Source organism: Elephas maximus, chromosome X (assembly GCF_024166365.1).
Source record: "Elephas maximus indicus isolate mEleMax1 chromosome X, mEleMax1 primary haplotype, whole genome shotgun sequence".
Lineage (NCBI taxonomy): Eukaryota > Metazoa > Chordata > Mammalia > Proboscidea > Elephantidae > Elephas > Elephas maximus.
Window position 1 is genome coordinate 38,665,984 of NC_064846.1, and position 27,921 is coordinate 38,693,904.

General features: G+C 39.4%; 1 protein-coding gene across 1 annotated transcript in view; it reads right to left on the reverse strand.

The window, feature by feature from the left end:
* The window catches only part of WDR44 (WD repeat domain 44), a 96,069-nt gene extending 74,335 nt beyond the window's left edge, over window positions 1-21,734 (reverse strand). The window contains exon 1 of the mRNA XM_049872653.1: window positions 21,228-21,734. Within this exon, the coding sequence (XP_049728610.1) occupies window positions 21,228-21,304 (77 nt within the window). The 5' untranslated portion in view covers window positions 21,305-21,734. The remainder of the gene's footprint in view (window positions 1-21,227) is intronic.
* Window positions 21,735-27,921: the final 6,187 nt, after the last annotated feature.

Genomic DNA, 27,921 nt, shown 5'->3' on the forward strand with positions numbered 1-27,921 from the left:
CTCATGCCCAAGTTAATTAGGTGGACAATTAACCTATGATCTGTTAGTGTGTGTTAAAAGGACAAAGCGGAAAGAACTGCATGGCCATTGTCCTTGTGTAAATATTCATCTATGTATGGGGGAGAGTTCACTGTCTGCAAAAAAATGCACTTGTGTATTCGGTCAAAGCTTTTCCAGATAGTACATTTAGGCTATGCTTAAATGCAAATACTACATATATGGTATTATGTACATTTATCCAAAACATTCAGTGAAGAGTAGGAAGGGGAATTAACAGTTTCATTTTACTGGCTTAGACTGAAAAAAAAAAAAAACAACAACAGATGGCTACTGCAACAAATCGAAAAAATTTCTAAATATGTAAGTGACTTATGACCATTATGTATGAAAGATATTTATATGAAACTGCTTTTCGTCAATGTGTTCAAAATGAGGTTAACCTATACAGGTTAAATAAAAATCAACAGCCAACTTTCTAGCTAAACATCAGCTAAAATTATTTTGTTATTAAAAAAAAGATTCAGTTACTATACACACAAAGTCATTTTAGGATACTCTCCTCATTTTATAAAAAGGATATTAGAAATATTTCAGATTAGTTATTTCTATACCAATCAAAAAAGCTGATGAGCCTCTGCAATATGAAGTAGAATTTGCTTCTCAATTTTGTCAGCACATTCCCTCAACATCCTCCCACAACCTCAAGTTCCTGGATTTGAATGGCAATTGACGGAACCCATATAGATTAGATTCCCCAAATAGAAACACTGCCTTCCTAGCTTACTGCAAAACACATGTTTTAAAATCAGGCATTCACATGGCAGACTATAGCAGGAATCTAACTTGGTTTTTCAGAGTGTCTGCAAGTGGTTTCTCTCCAGGCAATCTTGGATCACCTTTTCCAATTTTAAACGCAACCTTCACTGCTCATGTGCTATGAATTTAGGGTAATGAGGACTTAAAATCATGGTGCAAGTGCTCAAATCTACTTTTAAAATAAGAACACTGAATTTCTGTAGTTTCAAACAGCTCCCATAGGCCATCCTAGGACTAGTTTCTCCTCATTAGCTATGAACAGATCCTGCTGCCTCTTGGGTTTGGTGTTTCCGTTCTTTGCCTGAGGGCTAACTGGAAAACACACACACACACACAACCTGTAAGCCTTCCCTGAATAGGGAGGAATAAGTGTGCAGACTAATCTACACTTGCCACCTGCTTCATATTCAACTAAACTAGACACTCAAAGAATCGCCTCCTAAATTAATATATGTATTATCCCATACCTAAAGGAGCCCTGGTGGTGCACGGGTTAAGCAATCAGCTGCTAACCAAAAGGTCTGTGGTCTGAACCCACCAGCTGCTCTGCAGGTGAAAGAGGTGACAGTCTGCTTTTATAAAGATTTACAGCCTTTGAAACCCTGTGGGGCAGTTCTATTCTGTCCTATAGCGTTGCTATGAGTCGGAATCAACTCGAAAGCAGTGGGTTTATCTTGTACTTAACATTCCCATTTCCAGACTTTGCATTATGCTGGGTGAAAAGAATATAAAAAACAATTGGGGATCATACAAAAAAACTGATGAGGTCTTCTTTTCTTCCTATTAGTAAGGTGACTTTTTTTTTTTTTTTTAGGCACAGAGGAAAAAAAGGTGGTTGGCTCCTCTGAAAAAGTCTCTTGTCAGGCTGTAAAATTCCTGATATAGTTACAAAGAGGTAAAAAAGAGTGATGACGTGACTTAGCTGGAATACAGCTGGGTTGCTTAGGAAAAATTTTTCTTATAGGAAAGTGACTACAAAGGGTTTGACTAAGAAATTATAGTTTGGTTTTGTTTTTATCCCCCTCCCGTCTCCTCTTTCTGCCTTTCCTATAAAGAAAATATAAAAGTCAGATGAGCTTAAGTGCTGCATCAAGAAACTGAATCAAGCGGAGCAAAGAACAGTTTGCCTGTACAAAGAAGGTGCTGGGATTCTAAGCTCCTTGAGCAGAACAGGATATGAGCCTAGGTGAGGCCTATCTTAGTCAGTCATTCGAGAAAGCAGGTTATTAAGGGGTTTTGATTTCTAAAGCCAAGCAACCTGAAATAGGAAGGTCTGATGGCAAACTAAGACCGACACTGAAGCGCTAAGTCTAAACTGGGGGTCAGAAGGTTTCTGACGCTCAGAAAGCACTGACCTGAAGATTTTTCTCCACTTAGGCTAAAAAAAAAAAAAAAAAAAACTTTTTTTTTTAGGCTAGTCAGAAAACAACACACACACACACACACAAATAAAATAACCCAAGGGTGAACAAAAAATTGAAGCAGTTCAGACTTAGAAAACGAGACACTTTGTATTTTTAAATTTTGCTCTAACTGCATAGTTTTTAACATTTGGTTAACATTGAAGTTGAAATATACATACTGATTTTGTTAATTATATTCTTATAGAAAGCTTCACTAGATTACGTGCTAAGTGAAAACTCCCCACAGAAGGCTGGGAAGCCAAGGACCCCTCCCCACAGAAGGCTGGGAAGCCAAGGACCACCTTCAACCTGGTAAGAGTACTCTAATTAAAAAAATGGTATTTAAATGAAAATCATCTACTAGCCTTTCAAACCCAAATTATTTGTGACAGTACCATGCCCATTTTCATAGTCCTATTTTAAGTTAGTTACTATCAAAGAGCCCTGGCGGTGTGGTGGTTAAGTGTTTCTTGGCTACGGAAAGGCTGCTGGCTCAAACCCATACAACCGCCTCACCGGAGAAAGACGTGGCATTCTGCATCCATAAAGATTACAGCCTTGGAAACTCTACAGGCGGTTCTACCCTGTCCTATAGGGTCACCATGAGTCGGAATCGACTTGACAGCAATGGGTTTGGTTTTTTGGTTTTAATGCCCAAAGTGAGAATCCCAACTAAACCTAAAAAGTCTAGGAACAGCCAAAAAAAAAATAAAACCTAGGCAAACATAACCTATCTTATCTTCCTAGTACATCCTAAAAAGTCATGTTTGAACTGGGTACTAGGAAATAGCAATCACTCAAATTCCTAGATAAATGGCAATGGCTCATTAACAAGGTTAACAAAAAGCTGAGGCTATAGTTAGGACAATGATCTAATATGGAATTAACTGAATTCTCAAAATGTGAATTACTACTTTTATTATCCTTTGAAAGGCCATTTTGTTTTAAATACTATAAAAGCCTAGAAGTAGAATATACCTAAACATGCCTAATTAGCATCAGTGACATTAATAAAAATAGATGGTGAGAAAATTTAGCACAATGGCTCTATATTTTTTTGAAAGTAGATTTTGTGGCAACATTTAAAAGTGATCTTTAAGAGATGCTGATGAAGAGTGAGCTATTTGTATCAGGTGGACACTTGAGATTGTGTTGGCATCTCCTGTCTGGAGGGGGGATGGGAGGGTAGAGAGGGTTGGAAGCTGGCAAAATTGTCACGAAAGGAGAGACTGGAAGGGCTGACTCATGAGGGGGAGAGCAAGTGGGAGTATGGAGTAAGGTGTATATAAACTTATATGTGACAGACTGACTTGATTTGTAAATGTTCCCTTGAAGCTCAATACAAATTAAAAAAAAAATCTTTAATGAAATAAAGGAAACTTTATCATGAAATATAAATCTGTTCACATATAATTATAAACAGAGTGGACCCTTAAGCAACTTTCTCTTTTCTAAAATGACAACCTGATTTTTCAAAAATTATTTACATAATAAATGTAGCTACTATATTCCAGAAAGAACCGCCTGGTAATCTATTTATAGACAAAATAACAGAAAAATAAATCATTTCCCTGGGCCTACTCGAGAATTCTAAACTAAAAAGATTCTACTCTGCACGTTTATAACCGTTCAATAAATACCAATGTTGAAACTGTAACTCTGGGGTACGTTAGCCATCATGATGTCCCAATTTGTCATAGTGGGTCAGAATAAAAGTCACTTCCATTAATGATTAAAAGTAATTTCTAGTAAAATTGGGACAAAAATAAATAACTAAATTTATGCCTATCTGGTGAAGTTAACACCTAATGCAAACTTGGTAAATCACACTGTAACTTATTTTTTAAAAAGTAAATAAGATGTGGGGCTACAGGCCATACTATAGAAGCTTTATCAAATTAATGTACTAATATGATTTTGTAAGTTATCCAAAACAAGCAATGGTCAACTAATCTTAAAAAGTAAATGTCACCATCTAAGATGCATCAATTGGTCTCAATCCACCTGGATCAAAGGAGAATGAAGAACACCAAGGTCACACGACAACTAAGAGCCCAAGAGACAGAAAGGGCCACATGAACCAGAGACCTACATCATTCTGAGACCAGAAGAACTAGTTGGTGCCCGGCCACAATCGATGACTGCCCTGACAGGGAGCACAACAGAGAACCCCTGAGGGAGCAGGAGATCAGTGGGATGCAGACCCCAAATTCTCATAAAAAGACCATACTTAATGGTCTGACTGAGACTAGAGGAATCCCGGCGGTCATGGTCCCCAAACCTTCTGTTGGCCCAGGACAGGAACCATCCCCGAAGACAACTCATCAGACATGAAAGGGACTGGACAGAGGGTAGGAGAGAGATGCTGATGAAGAGTGAGCTAATTATATCAGGTGGACACTTGAGACTGTGTTGGCATCTCCTGTCTGGAGGGGGGATGGGAGGATAGAGAGAGTTGGAAGCTGGCAAAATTGTCACGAAAGGAGAGACTGGAAGGGCTGACTCATTAGGCGGAGAGCAAGTGGGAGTAAGGAGTAAGATGTATATGAACTTATATGTGACAGACTGACTTGATTTGTAAACATTCACTTGAAGCTCAATAAAAGTTAATAAAAAAAAAAGTAAATGTCAGTAACTTCTAAGGTCAATTTTAAATAAAAATTAAAGCCCTAAAGGACCTGTCGCAACACCCCTGCTTTTTAAAATTGAAATCAATCATTTCTATTATCAGTGACCTGATTATTTAGACTGAAATTTCTCGGTTTTCTTCTGAGTTCACTGCTCATCACCAATGATGGGCCAAAACCAACCGGGTTCCTTCCAGTTGATTCCAACTCATAGAAACCCCATCGGCCAGAGCAATGCTGCACCACAGGGTTTCCGAGGCTGTAAATCTTCACAGAAGCAGACTGCCACATCTTTCTCCTGTGGAGTGGCTGGTGGGTTCAAACTGCCAACCTTTTGGCTAGTAGGCGAGTGCTTAACTACTGCATCACCAAGAGCAAAATTTAAACAAAGCCATTTAAAAAAAAATTTTATTGTGCTTTAAGTGAAAGTTTACAAATCAAGTCAGTCTCTAATACAAAAACTTATATACACCTTGCTATACATTCCTAGTTGCTCTCCCTCTAATGAGAAAGCACATTCCTTCCCTCCACTCTCTATTTTCATGTCCTCTCAGCCAGTTTCTGACCCCCTCTGCCCTCTCATCTCCCCTCCAGACAGGAGCTGTCCACATAGTCTCATGTGCCTACTTGATCCAAGAAGCTCACTCCTCACCAGTATCATTTTCTGTCTTATAGTCCAGTCCAATCCCTGTCTGAAGAGTTGGCTTTGGGAATGGTTCCTGTCCTGGGCTAACAGAGGGTCTGGGGACCATGACTTCCGGGGTCCTTCCAGTCTCAGTCAGACCACTAAGTCTGGTCTTTTTACAAGAATTTGAGGTCTGCATCCCACTGCTCTCCTGCTCCCTCAGGGGTTCTCTGTTGTGTTCTCTGTCAGGGCAGTCACTGGTTGTAGCCAGGTACCATCTAGTTCTTCTGGTCTCAGGATGATGTAGGTCTCTGGTTCACGTGGCCCTTTCTGTCTCTTGGGCTCGTAATCACCTTGTGTCCTTGGTGTTCTTCATTCTCCTTTGATCCAGGTGGGTTAAGACCAATTGATGCATCTTAAATGGCTGCTTGCTAGCGTTTAAGACCCCAGATGCCACTCTCCAAAGTGGGATGCAGAATGTTTTCTTAATAGATTTTATTATGCCAATTGACTTAGATGTCCCCTGAAACCATGGTCCCCAAAGCCCCATCCCTACTACGCTGGTCTTCGAAGCATTCAGTTTATTCAGGAAACTTCCTTGCTTTTGTAAACCAAGCCGTTTTTATTTATTCAATTTTTTTTGTACTGAAGAAGCCCTGGTGGCTCAATGGTTAAGCACTCAGCTGCTAACTGAAAGGTCGGTGGTACAAACCCACCAGCCGGTGTGAGAAAGGACCTGGTGATCTACCCCTGTAAACATCACAGCCCAGGAAACCCTATGGGGCAGTTCTACTCTGTGACATAGGGTCGCTATGAGTCGGAATCGATAGCACACAGCAATAACTCCCACAGTAGGCACTCAATAAATGTTTATCAAGTAAACATAAAAAAAGTTTTTTCTTTTCTTTCCTTTACTGTTTTTATCTCTGATAAAAAGTTCAGTGGGGAAGTAAGTTGTGAACTGACGACTGAACTGAGGTTTTGGTGTAATTGGTAGCTTTTAATGATTCATGTTCTTCCTCAATATCAAGAATAACAGAAAAGAACATATTTCAGTAAGATTTAACATTAAGCACTCTATGTTACAAATTATATTTCTATATTTTATGTATTTGAATTTCTATTTCTATATTTTTTTAATGAAACAAGTATTAAGGATTGATAAATGCTCTAGAAAAATCTAGCAAGTTACCTAGCAATACACAGAACATTCTATAGACCAAGTTTAACACCCCTATTATTTATTATTTTAAGAGTATTCAATTTTATTTACATCTTAAACAGTAATTACTGATAATGTAATATTTCTAATTACCTATCAGGAATGTATTTTTCCCACTAATTTGATAGCCATAAGATGTTTGATTAGGTGAAAAATGTTAATAACTACCACATGCACTCACTGTGACTATTACAAAACAGGTTTGAGGAAAGAAAAAAAAAAAAAGACTGTTTTCAGTTAGTGGCTTGTGGCCAAAAACATGAATCGGAGTTATTCTAAAACAAACAAAACAACCACACAACACCGTACTGTGGTCTAACTAAAGAAATGACAACAATCTACAAAACAATTACAGAAAAAAAAAAAAATCCAGGACAGAGACTTTTTGATGAGGCAAAGAGGCCACATCAGTGTGGCTCACATCCTGAGGGGTTTTCTCTTAGAAACAAAGAACATACCCTTTGAAATGCAGTTAGCAGTGTCCGGGATTCTAGCTCTTTAAGTAGCAGCGTCACTTTCTGACCTGGCTACCATTCCATAATCAATTACGCCAAAGCATAAAAAGAAGAGCATAAAAATAGTTTTGTTGTTTTTTTAAAATTGTTTAAAGGAGTAAATTATACACACTCAAATGGTAGGAGAGTCATCCTCATCATTCATGTTTAAAATACATCACAGAATGTTTATAGTTTAGAAAAATAGGGAGGAGCCCAATGTTTTAAATTGCCATTCATCTAGTTTTTTTTACCTCTTACAGGGTGTGTCACAAGTCCCTTACCCTCTCTAAGCTGCCAAAGTCTTATTTGCAAAATTAGGGTAATAACTGTCCTACCTATCTCACAAAAATTGTCCTGTCTGTCGCACAGACCTTCAGGATAATTAGAAGAGGTAACCTGAGTGAAAGCAGGCTGAAAACTAAAAGTCAACTTTAGCTGACAGTATGGCATTATCATCCTTTCGTGTAACAACATACAGGCCTATAATACTTACTGTGACTCTAATACTGTGAACTCACTCATCCCTCAAAAAAGTTGGTAACAAGGAATTGATATGATTACAGGATAGCTGGCAACACCTCCCAAAGCTTCACCGTTAACATTTAATATTTCCAAGTACAGGATATTCCCAAGTTACAAAGGTCCCATAAACCCAAACCACTGTCCTTGCCCCTTCTTTTCCTCTTTCCTTCTTCACCCTTATAGGAACTGGTGTGTGTGCGGGGAGAAGGGAGGTTTAGGGAGATGGGGAGATTTGAGAGGACCCGGAAGTTCAAAAGTAGAACTGTGAGAAGTAGAATACTAGAGAGCATGCTACTCTGTCCCCACCTCAACCTTTTGTGATTGCTACACATAAACCGTGAACATCTGTCTATGCTGCAGAATAACGGTTAAAAGTCAACAACCAAGAGATATGATCCTGAAACATAATAGGGATAGTAAGTTCATTTAGAGGAAAGGAGCTTGAGCTCAGTCATTAACCTTACCCCTAGGGACAATCCAATAAACATGAAATACCAATTGCAAAATACTTACAAATCTACTCACTTTCACTCACAAAGTTATCAGCTTTATCAAGCTATTTCAGTAAATCCATTCTGCTCACCTATCTTCCACTAACATGGGTGATCCACCTCCCACCTTCGATTTACCAACACCACTCACGAAGGTAGTCTCTATATCCAATTTAATCAATCTTTCCCTTACTCCTTCAGGAAGTTCCCACCCTTTATACTTCTTCCATCATTGTCCTTAGGCTAGGGACTCTATAGTAACCATATAGGATAAACTAGGAAAGAGAAAGCTGGGGACGAAAGGGGTGGCACTGGGGTTGAGAAAAACATTCAAGCCACCTGCCATTTCAGTTTAACATGGGAAGATAAGCATTATTTCTAAATCACAGGGGTACTTTTTGAAAAACACGCACAATGTTTTAAGAGAAGAATTCTACTTTGGTTTCAAAAACTAAATGATCTATGCTATTGTTACATATAAAAATGATACCAATACTGGTGCAGTCATTGACAGATTAACCATCTCCAATTCAGATAATCTGAGAGATTAATCATGGATATTTAGGAGGTATCACTACGCTATGCAACATTAACCAGCATGAGCACCAAAACCAAATACTAACAGAAGCAGTTTATATATTCTGAATAATTCTTCAATATCCTTATTTTTGGCAAAACAAGCAATTTACATTTTTAAATTTAAAAATATTTTAGTTATATGAATTCTGAGGTTTTTAAAACATAATAAATGTATTTGTCAAGTAACTATTAAAGACATATAGTAATGACTCATACAATACGCAGTCTTTTCTTTTCCCATTTATTCAACGGTTACAGAGAAACCTTTTGTATTTAATGTCTAGACAGTTTTGTCAAATTAAAACGAATTATTGTGTTTTTAGGCAAATAATGCACACCTTCTATCTTTGTTTGCCAACTGCGCCCCCGTAAGGTTCATAAGAGCCACTATGCCAATTTATTTCACATGTTGCTGTGAGAAATCAGTAGTGTGTTTAGAAAAATACCTCAGAGGGGTAGGGTGCGGTTGGCAAATATAGAAGGCACGTGTTTATTTGCGTAAAAATGCAGTAACCTAAAACCCAAAAAAAAAAAAAAAAAAAAAAACCAAACCCACTGCTGTCACGTCAATCAGGTCAATTCCGACTCATAGCGACCCTGTTGGGCAGTGCAGAACTGCCCCACAGAGTTTCCAAGGAGATCTGGAGTATTTGAACTGCTGACCTCTTGGTTAAACAGTTGTAGCACTTAACCACTACACCACGGGGGTTTCCACAGTAACCTAAAGCCAAACATTATTTTTACAACCTACAGAAATCATTTTTGTTAAAAGCCAGATTAATTACTTTTGATAGTTGTTGATGAATCAAGATGCTTTTAAGTCACTTCGGCTAGTTCATGATGATTATTGTTGTTAGGTAATGTCGAGTTAGTTCCGACTTATAGTGACCCTATGTAAAAAAGAACAAAACAATGTCCTGTCCTGTGAAATCCTCAAATTTTGCTATGTCTGAGTCCATGGTTGTACCAACTCAATCCATCTCATTGAGGGTTTTTCCCTTTTTTGCTGACCCTCTACTTTACCAAGCATGATGTCCTTTCCAGGGACTGGTCCCTCCTGATAACATGTCCAAAGTACCTGAGACAAAGTCTCACCATCCTCATTTCTAAGGAGCATTCTTTTTTGCTGTACTTCTTCCAAGACAGATTTGTTCATTCTTCTAGCAGTCCAGGATATTCAATATTCTTCTCCAATGCCATAATTCAAAGGGATCAATTCTTCTTGAATCTTCCTTATTCATTGTTCAGCTTTAGCATGCGTATGAGGCAATTGAAAATGCCATGGCTTGGGTCAGGTGTACCTTAGTCTTTAAAACATCTCTGCCTTTTAACATTTTCAAGTTTTGCAATGTGTCCTTCGATTTCCTGACTGCTGCTTTCATGGGCATTGATTGTGGATCCAAGTAAAATGAAATCCTTGACAACTTCGATATTTTCTTCATTTATCCCTGATGCTGCTTGTTTGTCCAGTTGTGAGGATTTTTGCCTTTTTAATGCTGAGGTGTAATCTATACTGAAGGCTGTAACTTTAATTGCATCAGTAAGTGCTTCAAGTCCTCTTCACTTTCAGCAGGCAAGGTTGTGTCATCTGCGTATCGCAGGTTGTTAATAAGTCTTCGGTTCAGCTTCTCAAATTATTTGCTCAGCATACACACTGAGTAAGTATGGTGACACAAACTTTTTTCTGATTTTAAACCACACGGCATCCCCTTGTTCTGCTGGAATGACTGTTTATTGGTCTATGTACATACAGGTTTCTCATGAGCACAATCAAGTGTTCTGGAATTCTCATTCTTCTTAATGTTATCCATAATTTATTATGATCCACACAGTCAAATGTCTTTGCATACTCAATAAAACATAGGTAAACCTCTTTCGTGTATTCTCTGCTTTCAGCCAAAATACATCTGACATCAGCAGTGATATCCCTTGTGCCATGTCCTCTTCTGAATCAGCTTGAATTTCTGCCAGTTCTTTGTTGATGTACGGCTGCAACTGCTTTTGAATTATCTTCTGCATAATTTTACAGGCATGTGACATTAGTAATATTGTTTGATAATTTCTGCATACTGTTGGAATACCTTTACTTGAAATGGGCATGAATACGGATCTCTTCTGGTCGGTTGACCAGGTAGCCATCTTCCAAATTTCTTGGCATAGACAAGTTGCACTTCCAGCATTGCATCCATTTGCTAAAATATCTCAATTGGTTTTCTGTCACCTGAAGACTTGTTTTTTGCCAAGGCCTTCCTTCAGTGCAACTTGGACTTCTTCCTTCAGTATCATCAATTATTGATCATATGCTACCTCCTGAAATAGCTGAATGTTGACCAATTCTTTTTGGTATAGTGAATCTTTGTACTCCTCCTATCTTCTTTTGATGCTTTCTGCATTGTTCAATTTTTTGCCCATAGAATCCTTCAATATTGCAACTTGGGGCCTGAATTTTTCTTTAGTTCTTTCATCTTGAGAAATGCCAAACGTGTTCTTCCCTTTTGGTTTTCTAACTCCAGGTCTTTGTACATTTCAGTATAATACTTTGTCTTTTGAAACAACCCCTTGAAATCTTCTGTTAGCTGTTTTACTTTATCATTTCTTCCATTTGCTTTAGCTATCCTATGTTCAAGAGCAAGTTTCAAAGTCTCTTCCAGCATCCTTTTTTTTTTTTTTTTTAAGTATTTTTAATGACCTTTTGCTTTTCTTCATGTATGATGCCCCCAATGTCACGTCACAACTCTTTTGGTCTTTGGTCATCAGTGCTCAATGCATCAAATCTCTTCTTGAGATGGTCTCTACATTCAGGTGGAATATACTCAAGGTCATACTTTGGCTATTGTGGACTTGTTTTAATTTTATTCAGCTTCAACTTGCACATGAGCAATTGATGGTCTGTTCTGCAGTTGGCCCCCAGGCCTTGTTCTGACTGGTGATATTGAGTTTTTCCATCATCTGTTTCCACAGATGTAGTCGATCTGATTCTTGCGTATTTCATCTGGTGAAGTCCACATGTATAGTCCTTGTTTACGTTGTTGAGAAAAGGTATTTGGAATGAATAAGTTGTTGGTCTTGTAAAATATATCATGTGATCTCTGGCATCATGTTTATCACCAAAGCCACATTTTCCAAGTACTTTCAAATTCCGATCACCAGTAATTATCAATGCATCTTGACTGCATTTTTGGTCAATTTCAGACTGCAGGAGTTGGTTAAAATCTTCAGTTTCTTCATCTTTGGTATTAGCGATTGGTGCATAAATTTGAATAATAGTCATATAAACTGGTCTTCCTTGTAGGCATATGGCTATTATCATATCACTGACAACTTTGTAACTTCACCCTGTTCCTCTTTAATTTGTCATTCCTGGTAATAGTAGACCATACGATTGTTGGATTCAAAATGGCCAATACCAGTCCATTTCAGCTCACTAATTCCTAGGATATCCATCTTGAAGTGTGCCATTTCGTTTTTGACAACTTCCAGTTTTTCTTGATTCATATTTCGTACATTTCACATTCTGATTATTAATGGATGTTTGCAGCTGTTTCTTCTCATTTTGAGTCACGCCACATCAGCAAATCCCAAAAGTTTGACTCCATCCACGTCATTAAGGTTGACTCTACTTTAAGGAGGCAGCTCTTCCCCAGTTGTATTTTGAGTGTCTTCTAACTGGAGGGGCTCCTCTTCTGGCACCATATCAGACAATGTTCTGATGCTATCCATAAGGTTTTCACTGGCCAATTTTTTCAGAAGTAGATTGCCAGGTCCCTCTTCCTAACCTGTCTTAGTCTGGAAGCTCTGCTGAAACCTGTCCTTCATGGGTGGCCCTGCAAGTATTTGAAATATCAATGGTATAGCTTCCAGCATCACAGCAACATGCAAGCCACCACAGAGTGACAATTTGACGGGCAAGTGGTGGCTCAGGATGATACTGAGTCTAAAATCACATCTGCGAATATATTTCTTAAATGGTCACCCTTGATCCTGAAATTTATTCTAGTTGATATTACAAAGAGATAACCATTAGATGCTGGTGATGCAATGCATTCAAACTTCAAGACAAAAACATTGAAACTGAGGAAATCAGTGTGAGGAAATTGCTGCTTAAACTTTTTTAAAAATTGTATATGTTTAAAATGTTTGGAGACAAAAAGGTTTAGTGAACTTAAAAAGACACTGACACTGATGAATGCCAAATTGTAAACTGGCAGACATCTGCAGCTGGTAATAAAATGCTAAAACCTGAAGAGCTTTAGCAGAACCTGATTATATGGTAATCCTAGTTATCTGCAGGAAGGCAAATGAGGTAGAAGAATAACTGATGGGCTGGTTGCTATAGTAACCAAGATAAATTTGTACACCGACTGTGGAAAAACACTGGGGTTGCCATCAGGTATGGGGCCCACACTATGTCTTATGTGTTTTTCCCTCAATTTTGAATCATGAGATGATAGACTGACACAAAGAATGCTCAGTTTGAAACCAGAGAACAAAGTTATACTGTGAAGAGTAAAGAAGCACCTAATTAAAGGTTTAACTGGTTAGCAGGATAACACAGCAGCTGGAAGTGAACAGACTTTCAAATACCTTGTGAAATTCTGAAGAAATTAGTTAAGCTCTGGGTGGAAAACAGAAATATAAGTTAATTATCATTTCAAGTTAACAGGGCAGCATAAAGTACTAACAATTTTAATTACTTTAAATTTTGTTTGTGGTATTTCTTAAAGGTTATTAATCTCTTACTGAAGGAGTTATTTAATTCATAATGTATGTGTGCATCTAAAACAACACTGAATGGTATGATTTGTCTTGTCTTAGTTATCCAGGCCCAGGAAAGAAGCCTTATAACTTGGTCTCTATACCTGTTGCTTGGGTTACCTCCTCTAACCTCCATCACCACCTCCGTGACCTCATCCTCCTACTCCCTGACACCACCTCCGCTACTACCCTAGAAAGTATCCACGAGAATTGTGGGCAGAATATGAGAAGGAAACAGTCTCTTCGTGGGGCTTGCCTGGCAAATTCACCTGACTTTGTCAAAGGCATAAGAATGAACTGAAGAGAACACATGAATTGCTGTGTAAAGGCTATGCAATAAGTCTCAAATACCAACAATTAAAAATTATTTCCTATTCGATAAGATCATCACTGAACTTCGATATGTGGAAACTACCTAGGATTTTAATGTTTTTAAAAATCAAATTTTATCTACCCTGTTGAGTAGGTTATCACAAAAACAGAAGAGTTTTCAATTTACAGGAGTTTGTACAGATTAAAATTGAGTCCCCAAACTGCCACACTGCTACAATCTATTTTTTCTCCATAAGTAAACAATTCAGAACTTGAATTTACTAGTTAATACTTAGGGTTTTTTTTCCCTCAGTTCAATACATTACACGGGTGTGATAAAACAGCATTTGTAAGTATTTTTCTATCAATCTGCAAAAACAATAGCAATCAAATACAACCTATGATTAAATGCCAACCCATGAACAAAAGCCATTTTTAAGGAACCTTTCCTAAAGTAATCCTTATCACACATGTTTAAAATAAAAACTTGTATTAATTTTCAAATCAGAGAGAAATGTTTCTGATACCTAAGTGAGAAACTGAGTTTTCAACAAAAGCAGCTATGCAACTTTTTGTTTTTTAGACTAAAACAATTCTTTAGGACAGTTTGATTTCAGTAGCTATCCATGACTTAAAATCAAGATGCATACCTCGGGTAAGTTAGGCATTACTGAAGAAGAACAAAGTGAGAGGCCTCACACTACTGGAGTTAAGAAATTATACCGCCACAGTAGTCAAAACAGACTGGTACTGATACAACAACAGATACACAGACCAATGGAACAGAATTGAAAATCCAGACATAAGTTCATTCCGCCTATGAACAGCTGATATTTGACAAAGGCCCAAAGTCAGTTAAATGGGGAAAAGACAGTCTCTTCAACAAATGGTGCTGGCATAACTGGATATCCATCTGCAGAAAAATGAAACAAGACCCATAACTCACACTATTTACAAAAACGAACTCAAAATGGATCAACGGCCTAAATATAAAATCTAAACCGATAAAGATCATGGAAGAAAAAATAGTGACAATGCTAGGAGCCCTAATACATCGCATAAACAGAATCCAAACCATAACTAACAATGCACAAACACCAAAAAAACTAAATAACTGGGAGCTCCTAAAAATCAAACACTTATGGCTCATCAAAAGACTTCACCAAAAAAGTAAAAAGAGAGCCTATAGACTGGGAGAAAATTTTTGGCTACAACATGCCTGATAAGGGTCTAATCTCTAAAACCCAAAGGAAAATCCAACACCTCTACAACAAAAAGACAAATAACCCAATTAAAAAAATGGACAAAGGATATGAACAGACACTTCACCAAAGAAGACATTCAGGCAGCTATCACATACATGAGGAAATGCTCACGATCATTAGCCACTAGAGAAATGCAAATCAAAACTACAATGAGATACCGTCTCGCCCCAACAAGGCTGGCACTAATCCAAAAACCATAAAATAATAAATGTTAGAGAGGTTGAAGAGAGATTAGAACACTTATGCACTGGTAGTGGGAATGTAAAATGGTACAACCACTATGGAAAACAATTTGGTGCTTCCTTAAAAAGCCAGAAATAGAAGTCCCATACGATCCAGCAATCCCACTCCTTGGAATATATCCTAGAGAAATAAGAGCCCTCACACAAATAGATATAGGCACACCCATGTTCACGGCAGCGCTGTTCACAATAGCAGAGAGATGGAAACAACCTAGGTGCCCATCAACAGACGAATTTGGAAACAAATTATGGTACATACACAATGGAATACTATGCAATGGTAAAGAACAATGATGAATCCGCGAAACATCACACAACATGGATCAATCTGGAAGGCATTATGCTGAGTGAAATTAGTCACAAAAGGACAAATATTGTATGAGACCACTATAAGAACTCAAGAAAAGGTTTAAACACGGAAGAAAACATACTTGATGGTTACAAGGGTGGGGAGGAAGGGAAAGGGGAATTCACTAACTAGATAGTAGACAAGAATCATGTCTACTATCTAGTTAGGTGAAGGGAAGGACAACACACAATACAGGGGAAGTCAGCACAACTGGGAGAAAGCAACAGCTAAGAAGGGCAATTGGCATAACAGAGTTTATTAAGAAAAAGTCATGTACCCCACTTTGGTGAGTGGCATCTGGGGACTTAAAAGCTGTGAGCAACCATCTAAGATGCATCTATTGATCCCAACCCACTTAGAGCAAAGGAGAATGAAGAATACCAAAGATACAAGGAAAATATTTGCCCAAGGGACAAAAGATCCACATTACCCAGAGACTCCTTCAGCCTGAGACCAGAAGAACTAGAAGGTACCCAGCTACCATCCATGACTGCCCTGACAGGGAACACAACAGAGCATCCCAGATGGAGTGGGAGAAAAACGTGGACCAGAACTCGAATTCACATAAAGAGGCCAGACTTTATTGTCTGACTGAGACTGGAGAAACCCCTGAAGCCATGGCCCCTGGATGCTCTGTTAACCCAGAACTAAAACCACTCCTGAAGTCCACTCTTCAGACAAAGATTAGGCTGACCTATAAAACATAAAATAATGCTCATAAAGAGTGTGCACAGGAGACCAAACGGGCCGTTCCTGTCCGGAGGCAGGATGAGGAGGCAGGAACGGACAGGAACTGGTTGAATGGCCACAAGAAACCTGGAGTGGAAAGGGGGAGTGTGGTGTCACATTATAGGGATTGCAACTGTCACATAACGATATGTGTATAAATTTTTGAAGGAGAAATTAACTTGAGCTGTTAACTTTCAACTAAAGCACAAAAAAAAGATAAAAAAAAATCAAGACACATACTTTTGCTACCACTCCAATCTAAATGTGGTAGGTGGCGGTTGACACTACTCAAGTTCTAAAATTAACATAGTGTAGCACAGCATAACAACAACATAAGATTACCCACTGTTCCTACATCAACTATCCTGCCACTTTTTTCCATCATGACTTGGGGAAAACTAAAGGGCAAAAGTTAGGGTCCTTTAACAGCCGACGTCCTCTGATTGCAAGGTATGAAGAAACAAACACATTAGATAGGAGTAGACCATCTTAGGAGCCCAGCAAACAGGGAAGTGCCAGGAACTTATATCAGGAATATCAACTAATACTTCCCCTCTATCCACAGACATAGCAACATATTATAAATGAGGAATCAGAAGACTTGGGTTCTAGTTTCGAATCTGCCACCAATCAGCAATGTGTCACTTCCCCTCTCTGAGGGTAGGTTTCTCTATCAGAGAATTGGAAGGGCTAGGCTAAACGATCTCTCATCCCTTCCAACTCTAAAAAAATTATGATTCCATCCTTTTTTCAAGGCCTCAAAAAACATTTGGCTGACACTAAAAAAAAAAAAAAAATACATAAAATGTCACATTTATTTGTGCATGCATTAAAAAAAAAAAAAAACCAAACCCATTGCTGTCAAGTGGACTATGACTCATAGCGACCCTACATATATTAAAAAAAAACACAAAAACCCAGTGCCGTCGAGTCGATTCCGACTCATATACATATATATATAATGTAGGAATTGACTCGATGGCACTGGGTATATATAACTGGTTTTGATTGGATTTGCTTTAGCTTAAAACCAAGATTCCATTAAAGGGTATATAAACTTAGGAAACCCTGGTGGCGTAGTGGTTAAAAAGGTCAGCAATTCGAATCCACCAGGCGCTCCTTGGAAACTCTATGGAGCAGTTCTACTCTGTCCTATAGGGTCGCTACGAGTTGGATGTGTATATATAACCCATACTAATTAGCAGGGGCATTCATCTCATACATCATTTACTCAATAAATACTTACCATAATTTCAAATCTATGGCTCTTGACCATGTATCAAAAGTCATTAAGTTTGTTAAATTAAAAGGTAAAATAAAATGCTGGCAAGATTTCTCAAGAACTTAAAGCTTATCAATAAAAGCATATTCTTAAACCTCAATTCAACAGAGTTGGAAGGGCTCTCAGAGTGTAATCTTTCAATTTAAAGAGAAGGAAATGAAATGACTCACAGTCCAGGCCTCTTTTCTACTATACCACAGTTCTTCCTCCTCCCCTTCCCGCACTATCAAAAGATAGCACCTTAACAGAAAACATCTGATTATGAAACTGATCTGGGTTCTAGTCCTGGCTCTGCCATTTATTTGTTGTGGCACCTTGGCCAAGTCATTTCCCCTCTCTGGGCTTGAGTTTTTCACATCATTTGCTATGAAGGGGTTTATCCCTCACGTCCCTTCTAGTGTTAACAAGCTATGATCTTGTAAAACTCCTATCTAATAACACAAAAATACATAATTGCTGAAAGAAAAAGAGGGGATTTCCAGCCAAGAGAACTAAAAAGTTCTAGCTGCTGGTTTTAAATAAATAAGTTCAACTCTGCAGGATGGTACTAAAGCATTTTACTCCAGAATATCTTGGGGAAGGACCCCTCCTTCCCCCTACCCCTCCCCTCGTGTTGGGTAGCTATGATGTACTAGGACAAAATACTGAACTAGGAGTCTGAAGAGATGGTTTCAAATCCCAGCTCTGCCACTTACAAGCTGTGTCTTCTAGGACAACTCATTCAACCTCTCTGAGCCTAAGGTTCCCCATATGAAAAAATAAAAATAAGGAAACTCGAAGTTTAGAGATCAAACAAAATAAAACATTATAAATGTGGTATATACTGCAAAGCTGGGAAAGTGGAGACGATCTACTACTGAGGAAAACCACGCTGTACTGGAATTGAAAACCTTTCTACCAAAAAATTAGGCTAATTTTTAACTTATTAAATTTGCTTTAAAAAAGTAGAATACCAAAGCAGAAGACACCATTGGAGCAGAAATGCAAGAAACAAATCAATTTTAAGAAATGGATTGTGTATTTAGATTCTGCTGGTTAATAAAACATGAAATAACTCTCAACTGCCTACTCGGTTTAGTGAGATTTGGTGAAATGGTCTTTGTATTCCTGAACACACAATAGCAAGCAACATTTCTTAAAGTGCCCAAATTCAGTCTATTAACCTCTTGGAGTTTGTCTAATGTGACAATCCAGTTCATACCAAGGAATAGGAGGTATTTCTGATGACCACATATCTGGTGACACCATCTGTTTCCACTAAATCAACATTTCTCACTGCATTTCCAGGTGGTTCTTAGTTGCCCAGGCAAGTCTCATTACCATAAAAAAAAAAACCAAAAAACTACCCATACCTTATGCAAATAACAAAACCAGAGGAAAGGGATGTAGGAAAATGTAAATGAAGCCAACCTTTTTCTTTCTTCCCAGCACTGCTAATTCTTTTCACATGCAATTCCCTAGATGAGCTTAATTGTCTTCTAAATTCCCTCGGAAACTCTATGGGGCAGTCCTACTGTCCTATAGGAGGATCACTATGAGTCGGAATCGACTCGACCGCACTGGGGTTTTTGGGGAAGACAACATGAAGCCGTGAAATCCACAAACTGACACTGTAGTTTTTATCCGTAGAGCTCAACATACTCAGTATTTGGGCAGGTTAGAATTAAAATTAGAAAGCCGGGTCCCAACACACTTTACTTTTCACCCAGCATCAAAGGATCCAAGTCCTTGAGAACTTGTATTATCCCACTGGGGAAGAAGTGACTATCAATTCTATCAAAATGACTCATCCAGTTTAGATAAATTAAATAGCTCCAAGTTCTGGATACTTACAAAGTAAGCACTGTGTGAAGTTAATAAATTTGCTAATTCCAAGAAAGGAAGGAGAAAGGAATGTTGGAGTACTCTCTTTGTGCCAGGCACTGGACTAGGCAATTCACACAGCTCCGGATGTAATTGTCATTCAAAATTAAACTTATTTTACTCAACGTAAAGGAACAATATCTATGTTGCTCTAAACTGATTACAACAAGTAAACTGTTGTTTCCTCCTCTCCCTCCATCTCACATACATACACACAAAAGTCAATCATTTAACCTGAATTAACAGTTCATTACTTTTGAGAGTTTTGGAAACCACAAAAACAAAATTTAATTTGAAGGCAGCAACACTGAAACCAAATGTATTTTCTATCCTCTACCATCTCGCCATGAACTTGTCTGATGTTGAACCTGAAGGAGATTCAGTGTCATCTCAAGGGTGGCGAAAGTGATCTCAAAATCACCCAAAAATCCAACATAATATGAAGGTTGGTGGCTACACACACATCTGTAATCTACCAATGCACATTTATGACCGCTTTGATAATTTTTCTTGGTCTAGATTATGTCACATACATTAGATTTTAGAACCTACTTCTAGAATGTAGGGACAACTTTATTTGCATCAAACAGGGTCTTTTCTTCCGCAAGGAAGCAGGAGAATTGAAGGCAGGTGAACTCCTGGAACCATATTAGTGCCTTACGTTAAAATACAAATTTTTCCAATTCTCAAGCTCTTACAGCATGAAAATATATTTCATTGCCTCTAGTACCACACAAGTCCATATAAAAGTTCAGCGAAATCGCTTTCAACATTATTTCAACTTTGAAAAGTGAAAGAGTGGGTTACCAGAAATCCTAGTCAAGCGAAGCATTCCAACTACTGTACTTCCTACTCAGGGTCTCTCATGTTAATCAAAAGTAAACTAAAACATCTTGCAGAATTAGATAAAGAGCACAAAGCTGTGGCTCTCCTACCAACCACCAGATTACTCAGCACTTGTTTGTTTGTCTGTAGTCGGTTGTGTACATTTTCCGGCTACCCATATAGACCGCATTCTTCCTAACGATAAGGACCTTGTCTTCGATTTCCTTTGCCTCACGGTAAGGTACTATTTTAATAACACACTGCTGATCTAGAGTACATCAGCTGGAGGACTTTACTAAGTAAATACCCAACCTTTCCTCCACTCCTTTTCTTCCTCTGCAAGGAAAAGAGGACAGCAAATAGGGGAGAGTTACAGCTACCTCTGAAACGAATAGGTAAGTCAGCCGTAAAAGGAAGGAAAAAAAAAAAATGTGAAGCGCAATTACTCCTGCTACTGCCCCTTTAATCTATGGTCTCCGAGGCCAAAACGGACGTTTGAAAGGTAAACCCCAAACCCTGCAAATACAAATCGCTGGCTCTCAAGCACGTCAGCTGTCTCACCTCGCAAAAAGCAGGGCAAGCCAAGAAAAGGGCTCCGAGTGAGCCCCTGGGGCCGTTCATCAGGGAGAGGAGGGAGGGCGCGGTTACTCAGGTGGGTAACTCCCCCTCCCCTGCATCACCCTCCCTAAGGAGCCCCACGTCTGAGGTCTGAAGTGCCGGAGTGTGATTGTGGGAAGCAGCGGGACCTGAGAGAGATATGAGGCACAGAAGCAGCCAGGAAACGGGGATGCTCGGCTTCTGAGCCGTAACTCCAATCACTTACGTTAAGGGGTAGCCGCCCCCTAGGTGCACATCTTCAGGGGCATCGTAGAATTCCTCGGTGTCGCTCTCCGACGCCATTTATAGGACACACCCGCGGGTGAGGGGGCCGGCGCCGCCTGAAGAGAGGGTGACTCTCGTCTCCTCCTTGCCGTCCTCCACCCCGGCGAGACTGGGGAGGTGGGTCCCGGGCAAGGATGAGAAGGGAGCAGAAAATCTGGAGTGAAGAGTCGGTTAGGGACAGAGGGCCGCCCTCAGCTGCCGGGCTGCGGGAATGACCCGGAGAGCGTCCGCCTGAGGAGGCGGCGGTGGTCCGGGGACTACTGCTGCCGCCGCCGCCGCCGCCGCTCCTGGCGCTAGGTGTACAAGGAGAACGAAAGAAGAGGCGGTGGCTCTTCTCCGTGGGGGAGGGCGGGCGCGCCGGCGACAGCAGCTCCAATTTCTCCCGCAGCCGCAATTACAGCAGCTGGGAGAGCTGGTTGTCCGCAAAACACCGACGCGCACCTACCATCGCGAGATTTCGGGAGGTGGACGGTAAGGCGTGGGCGTGGCGAAGAGGAGGCGGGGGCAGTTCTGAGAGGCAACGCTCGGATTACTTTTGCCCCAGAAGCCTATCAAAACGGCCCAAGCGCGTTGAGGGCGTTCGGAGGGGCCGGAAGTAGCCCGGAAGGGAGGTGGTGAGCCTCAATAAGGGAGGAGTCTAGAACTTGCGCAGGAGCAACGTGGTGCCCGGGTTCTGAGGGCGTGTGCACCGATGTTGGTAGGGCTTTGCGGAGTTGCTTTACGTACTTACTCAGCAGTTCCAAAGGGAGGCATTTCAAGAGGGATGATTTTGAGTCTGTTTTTAAAATTTCTCTTATATATGAGGAAATGTTGTCGTGGCCTTTTTGGTTTGCATTTACATTGTCTTAATTCAAGCCCGGAAGATCCCACCTTGGGGCGTAGGCAGGGCCACCACCTCTTGCGTTACGTGAATATCTCGCTGGAAACCCTGGTGGTGTAGTGGTTAAGTCGGCAGTTTGAATCCACCAGGCGCTTCTTGGGAACTCTATGGGGCAGTTCTGCTCTGTCCTATAGGGTCTCTATGAGTCGGAACGGACTCGACGGCAACGAGTTTTGGTGGTATCTACTACAAGATCTCTAACTGAGATCCCTAGATACAGTCCTGCCGGCCAGAGGATAAGATTCATGAGAGACACGCGAGGAGTGTGCCCGTTCCACGGAGTTAGGATGAGTTTATTGCTGGAGCTGGGCCAGTATAGGAAACCCTGGTAGCATAGTGGTTGAGAACTATGGCTGCTAACCAAAAGGTTAGCGGTTCGGATCCACCAGGCACTCCTTGGGAACCGTATGGGGCATTTCTTCCCTGTCCTGTAGGGTCGCTATGAGTCTGACTCGACGGCAACGGGTTTGGCCAGTATAAGGCCTCCAGTTACTTTTTTTTCTACAAATATCTGTCGCTGCCCACACTTAATGTGAGAGAAATTTTTACATACGCCCAAGATGTGGGTCAGTCAAATGGTAACTAATGTACTGAGCAGAAAACAGTTGCAAGGCTAACACCTAGTTAACTTAATTGTGCTCCTCCACTGACCAATGTCCAGTGATGAAAATAAAAAGGTACTTTTTAAAAGACCAAGATGTTCTTTCTTAAACGGGGCATTGACTTTCAAAATGATTACATTAACTTTCCTTATGATCGTGAAGCACAATTATTTCTCCCACTGACATCACGGCTGTCAGCCACTTTGAGCGATTTGCGCAGCCTCAGCTGTTACTCAAAATGGCGGCAGAAAAGATGAGTGGGGCCAGGGACATGGGTTGGCATTTAATTATAGATTGTATTTGATTGCTGTTGGTTTTGTGGATTGATAGAAAAATATTTATAAATGCTGTTTTGTGACACCCATGTAACATAATGAACTGGGGGAAAAGCCTATGTGTTAACTAGTAAACTCAAGTTCTGAATTATTGACTTACAGAGATAAAATAGACTGTAGCAATATGGCAGTTACAGGACTCAATTTGAATCTGTACAAACTCCTGTAACTTGAAAAGTATTCTGTTTTTGTGATAACCTGCTTAATAAAATAGGCTAGATAAAAATTCGACGGCACTGGGTTTTTTGTTTTAGATAAAAATTGGATTTTTAAAAATGTTAAAAACTTAGGTAGTGCCCCGTATGTGATTTACTGTATATAAATATGTATGCAGCACACATAAACATGTATATACACATGCCTACAGATGCCCCTGTATACCCACACCCATATAATCACACATGCCTTCCTATACACATATATGCATATGTATCTACATATTTTTTTGGTTGTTATTGTCATTGCATAGACTATTTGTTTCAGTATTATATATGGCTACTTTTACAGCAGAGTTGAGTAGTTGAGACAGGGACTGTATGGCCTGCAAAACTTAGAATATATACTATCAGGCCTTTTACTCTGGACATGTTGTGTAATGGACTATTACGTAGCTGTGCGCTACTGTTCAAGACTCTGGAAGAAAGCTAACTGGAATTATCTTAAAAAAGGAAATTATTGGCTTGAATGATCAAATACAGTCAGCTGTGCTATAACACTTGTTCGTTCCACTGTGATTGGTATCAGAGAACAATTTGAGCATAACATGAATTTTGTGTTTGCTTAAGCGTGGTTTTGTCAGTAGGAAACACTAGGTGAAATCAGAAAATTGCATCCAACCGAACCAAACTTCATCAGAATACAAAAAAATGCACACACACGCACGTACAGACACTTGCCTCAAGCATCTACCAGCTGCCTCACTTCACCGTGTGTGTTATGTATTAGACCTATCCACATCTCTTGTTAACAATCTTTTGTCTAATTTCAGATAACCCTCCTTCCACTAACCCAAAACTCGTTGCCTTCGAGTTAGTTCTGACTCTTAAGACCCTATAGGACAGAGTAGAACTGCCCCATAGGGTTTCCAAGGCTGTAATCTTTAAGGAAGCAGACTGCCACATCCTTCTCCTGTGGAGTGACTAGTGGGTTCGAACCTCAGACCTTTTGGTTGGCAGCCAAGTGCTTAGCCACTGTGCAAACAGGGCTTCTTCACAGTAACAAGTTATAACCCTTCTAACACCCACTTCCACAGGCAAACTTCAGGTCTTTTTCAAAGTAAAGTGCCATCTTTATTGTAGAATCTATGTATTTCTTAACCATTTTAACATTTGTAAGGAGTCCCTGGGTGGTACAAATGGTTAACGTACTCAACTGCTAACTGAAAGTTTGGAGCTTTGAGAGAGGTACCTTGGAAGAAATGCCTGGCAATCTGCTTCCGAAAAATTAGCCATTGAAAACCCTATAGAGCCAGTTCTACTCTGACACACATGGGGGTATGTCAGAATTGACTGCATGGCAACTGGCTCATCTGGTTAATGTGTAAAATTGTGCTACCATTTTTATTAGGTTCATTTTTTTTATGTGTCACTGACAAAGGTTTTTTTTCCTTCATTTTTTTACTGTGATAAAAATATATCTGATGTTTGCAAAGTCAACAAGTTTTATGTGTATAATATAGTTACATTGATAGTACATCATGTACATCCATTACCACTATCTTTTTCCGAATTATTCTACCACCATTAACAGAAACTCAGTGTCCCCTAAGCCATGACTCCCTTTCCCCGCTCCCTCCCACCCATGGTAACCACTAAGCTTTGGTCTCTATACATTTGTCTATTTCATATACATGGGATCATACAATATTTGTCCTTCCGTAACTGACTTATTTCACTCAGCATAATGTTCTCAGGGTTCATCCATGTTGTAGCATGTATCAGAACTTCATTTCTCTTAATGGCCAAGTAATAAACCATTGTATGTGTATGTCACATTTGGTTTATTCACTTATTTGTTGATGGACAGGTAGGTTGTTGCCACCTTTTGGCTATTGTGAATAGTACTGCAGTGAACATTGGCGTACAGGTTTCTGTTTGCGTTGATGCTTTCAAATCTTTTGGGTATATACCTAGGATTGGAATTGCGAGGTCATATGAACTGATAAGTTTTTGAATGTTCTTTCCCAACTCCATTTTCTGTCTAAGCCATTTTTTTTTTTTTGCCCAGTTTTACGTAATACAGGAATTCTTAGGATTGCATGTGTTGCCTTATAGCAGAATTGACTGTAATCCAGAAGCAGTAGCTTCAGGCATGGTTGTGTCCAGAGCCCAAGTGATGTCAATACTCCTTTGGTCCATCTCTCATCTTTGCTTATCTCTGCTTTTTTTCGTGCTTTGGCTTCAATTTTCCTACTCAGACAGCTTCCATCTTGTAGCCAGGGAAGATGCTGCAGACAATTTCAGTTATTACTATTGTTGCTAGGTGCCATCAAGTCAGTTTCGACTCATAGTGACCCTATGTACAACAGAACAAAACATCACCCAGTCCTGTGCCATCCTCAAAATAGTCGTTATGCTTGAGCCCATTGTTGCAGCCACCATGTCAACCTATCTCGTCATGGGTCTTCCGCTCTTTTGCTGACCCCCTACCTTACCAAACATGATGTCCTTCTCCAGGGACTGGTCCCTCCTGATAACATGCCCAAACTACATGAGGTAAAGTCTCGCTATCCTCGCTTCTAAGGAGCATTCTGGCTGTACTTCTTCCAAGACAGATTTGTTCATTTGTCTGACAGTCCATGGTATATTCAGTATTCTTCATCAACACCATAATTCAAAGGCATCAATTCTTTGGTCTTTCTTATTCATTGTCCAGCTTTTGCATGTATTTGAATAACAGTCGTATTAACTAGACTTCCTTGTAGGCCTATGGATACTATCCTATCCCTGACAGCATTGTACTTCAGGATAGATCTCGAAATGTTCTTTCTGATGATGAATGTGATGCCATTCCTCTTCAATTTGTCATTCCCGAAATAGTAGACCATATGATTGTCCAATTCTTAGTGGCCAGTACTGGTCCATTTCAGCTCACTAATGCCTAGGATATCAATGTTTATGTGTTCCATTTCATTTTTGACAATTTCTAATTTTCTTAGATTCATACTTCATACATTCCACATTCTCATTATTAATGGATGTTTGCAGCTGTTTCTTCTCATTTTAAGTCATGCCACATCAGTAAATGAAGGTCCCAAAAGCTTGACTCCATCCACATCATTAAGGTTGACTCTCCTTTGAGGAAGCAGCTCTTCCCCAGTCGTATTTTGAGTGCATTCCAACCTGAGGGGTTTCATCTTCTGGCACTATATCAGACAGTGTTTTGCTGCTATTCATAAGGTTTTCACTGGCCAATTTTTTTCAGAAGTAGACTGCCAGGTCCTTTTTCCTAGTTTATATTAATCTGGAAGCTCCATTGAAACCTGTGCACTAGGGGTGAACCTGCCGGTACTTGAGATACCGGTGGCATAGCCTCCAGCATCACAGCAACACGCAAGCCACTACAGTATGAGAAACTGACAGACGAGTGGTGGATTATTTTGTAAACAAGGGGAAATATTAAAAGAAAATATATAGCCAAGCATATACAATGTAGATATATATATAAACTTAAAGCCTGAAATTTATTTCTAACACAATACATGACTGTGAGACCTGGGCCTATTGCAGGCATCCCACTTTGCTTCCGGATCATTTTAATAAGTGCCACTGAGAAGATGAACTTGGAAAAATTACCTACAAAGCGAATCTTGGAATGTAATCAGTCGACTGGTTAAAAAGTCATATTTTCTACATTTCAAAGTCATCTTTTCTGGACTGCAGGCCTGAGACATAAAGAGAATAGTAATGGGAATTTTAAAGTAATTGTGAAATGATGCACTGATGTGGAGCTTCTAGAAGCAAAGTATAATGTTAGAGGTACACTTCTAATAATATGGACCAGCCATAATTTTGTTTTTCAAAATAAGTAAGTAGTATACATGGCCTTATCTAAAGGGAGATGAACTAAGACATATGAACTTTATGCTTCAAAATATCACCTCAGATCATAAACAGGAAACATCTTTTGTTTCTCTTCCCATGGCATCTTTATGTATGTATTTTAATTGCCAAAGCTTAATCAAATGGCAAACATTTATTTAGAAATATGAGTCATCATGAGTAAACACACACAGGGACACTCATACACACATTGAACAACAACAACTGAATTTCATGGAATCTTACAATTGGAAGGGACTTTCAAGCTCACTGGTCCATACCTCATATCTGATGCATGAATTCATTCCATAAACTTCCCCAAGCTTACTATTTACCCACTCCATTTTTTATATGTTTTTTAAAAATGTTATTGTGGTGATATATATATATATATATAAAACATAAAATTTGCCGTTTTATTCCATTTTAAGTGTATTATTCAGTGACATTGATTGCATTCACAATGCAACCATCACCTCTATCCATTTCCAACCCTTTTTCATCACTCCAAACAGAAACTCAGTACCCATTAAGCAATAACTCCCTATTCTCCATACTCCCCCACCCCCACCCCTGGTAATTACTAATCTGCTTTTGTCTCTATGCGTTTGCCTTTTCTAGATAGTTAATTCATTTTTGATAAATCCAAATGTTAGCAAAGTTCTTCATTGTATTTAGCCCAAATCTACATTTGTGTAATTTCTATGTACTGGTTATAATTCTGTCTTCTAAGTCCGTACAAAACCTTTCATCTGTTTAAAGATGGTGATCTGTCCTC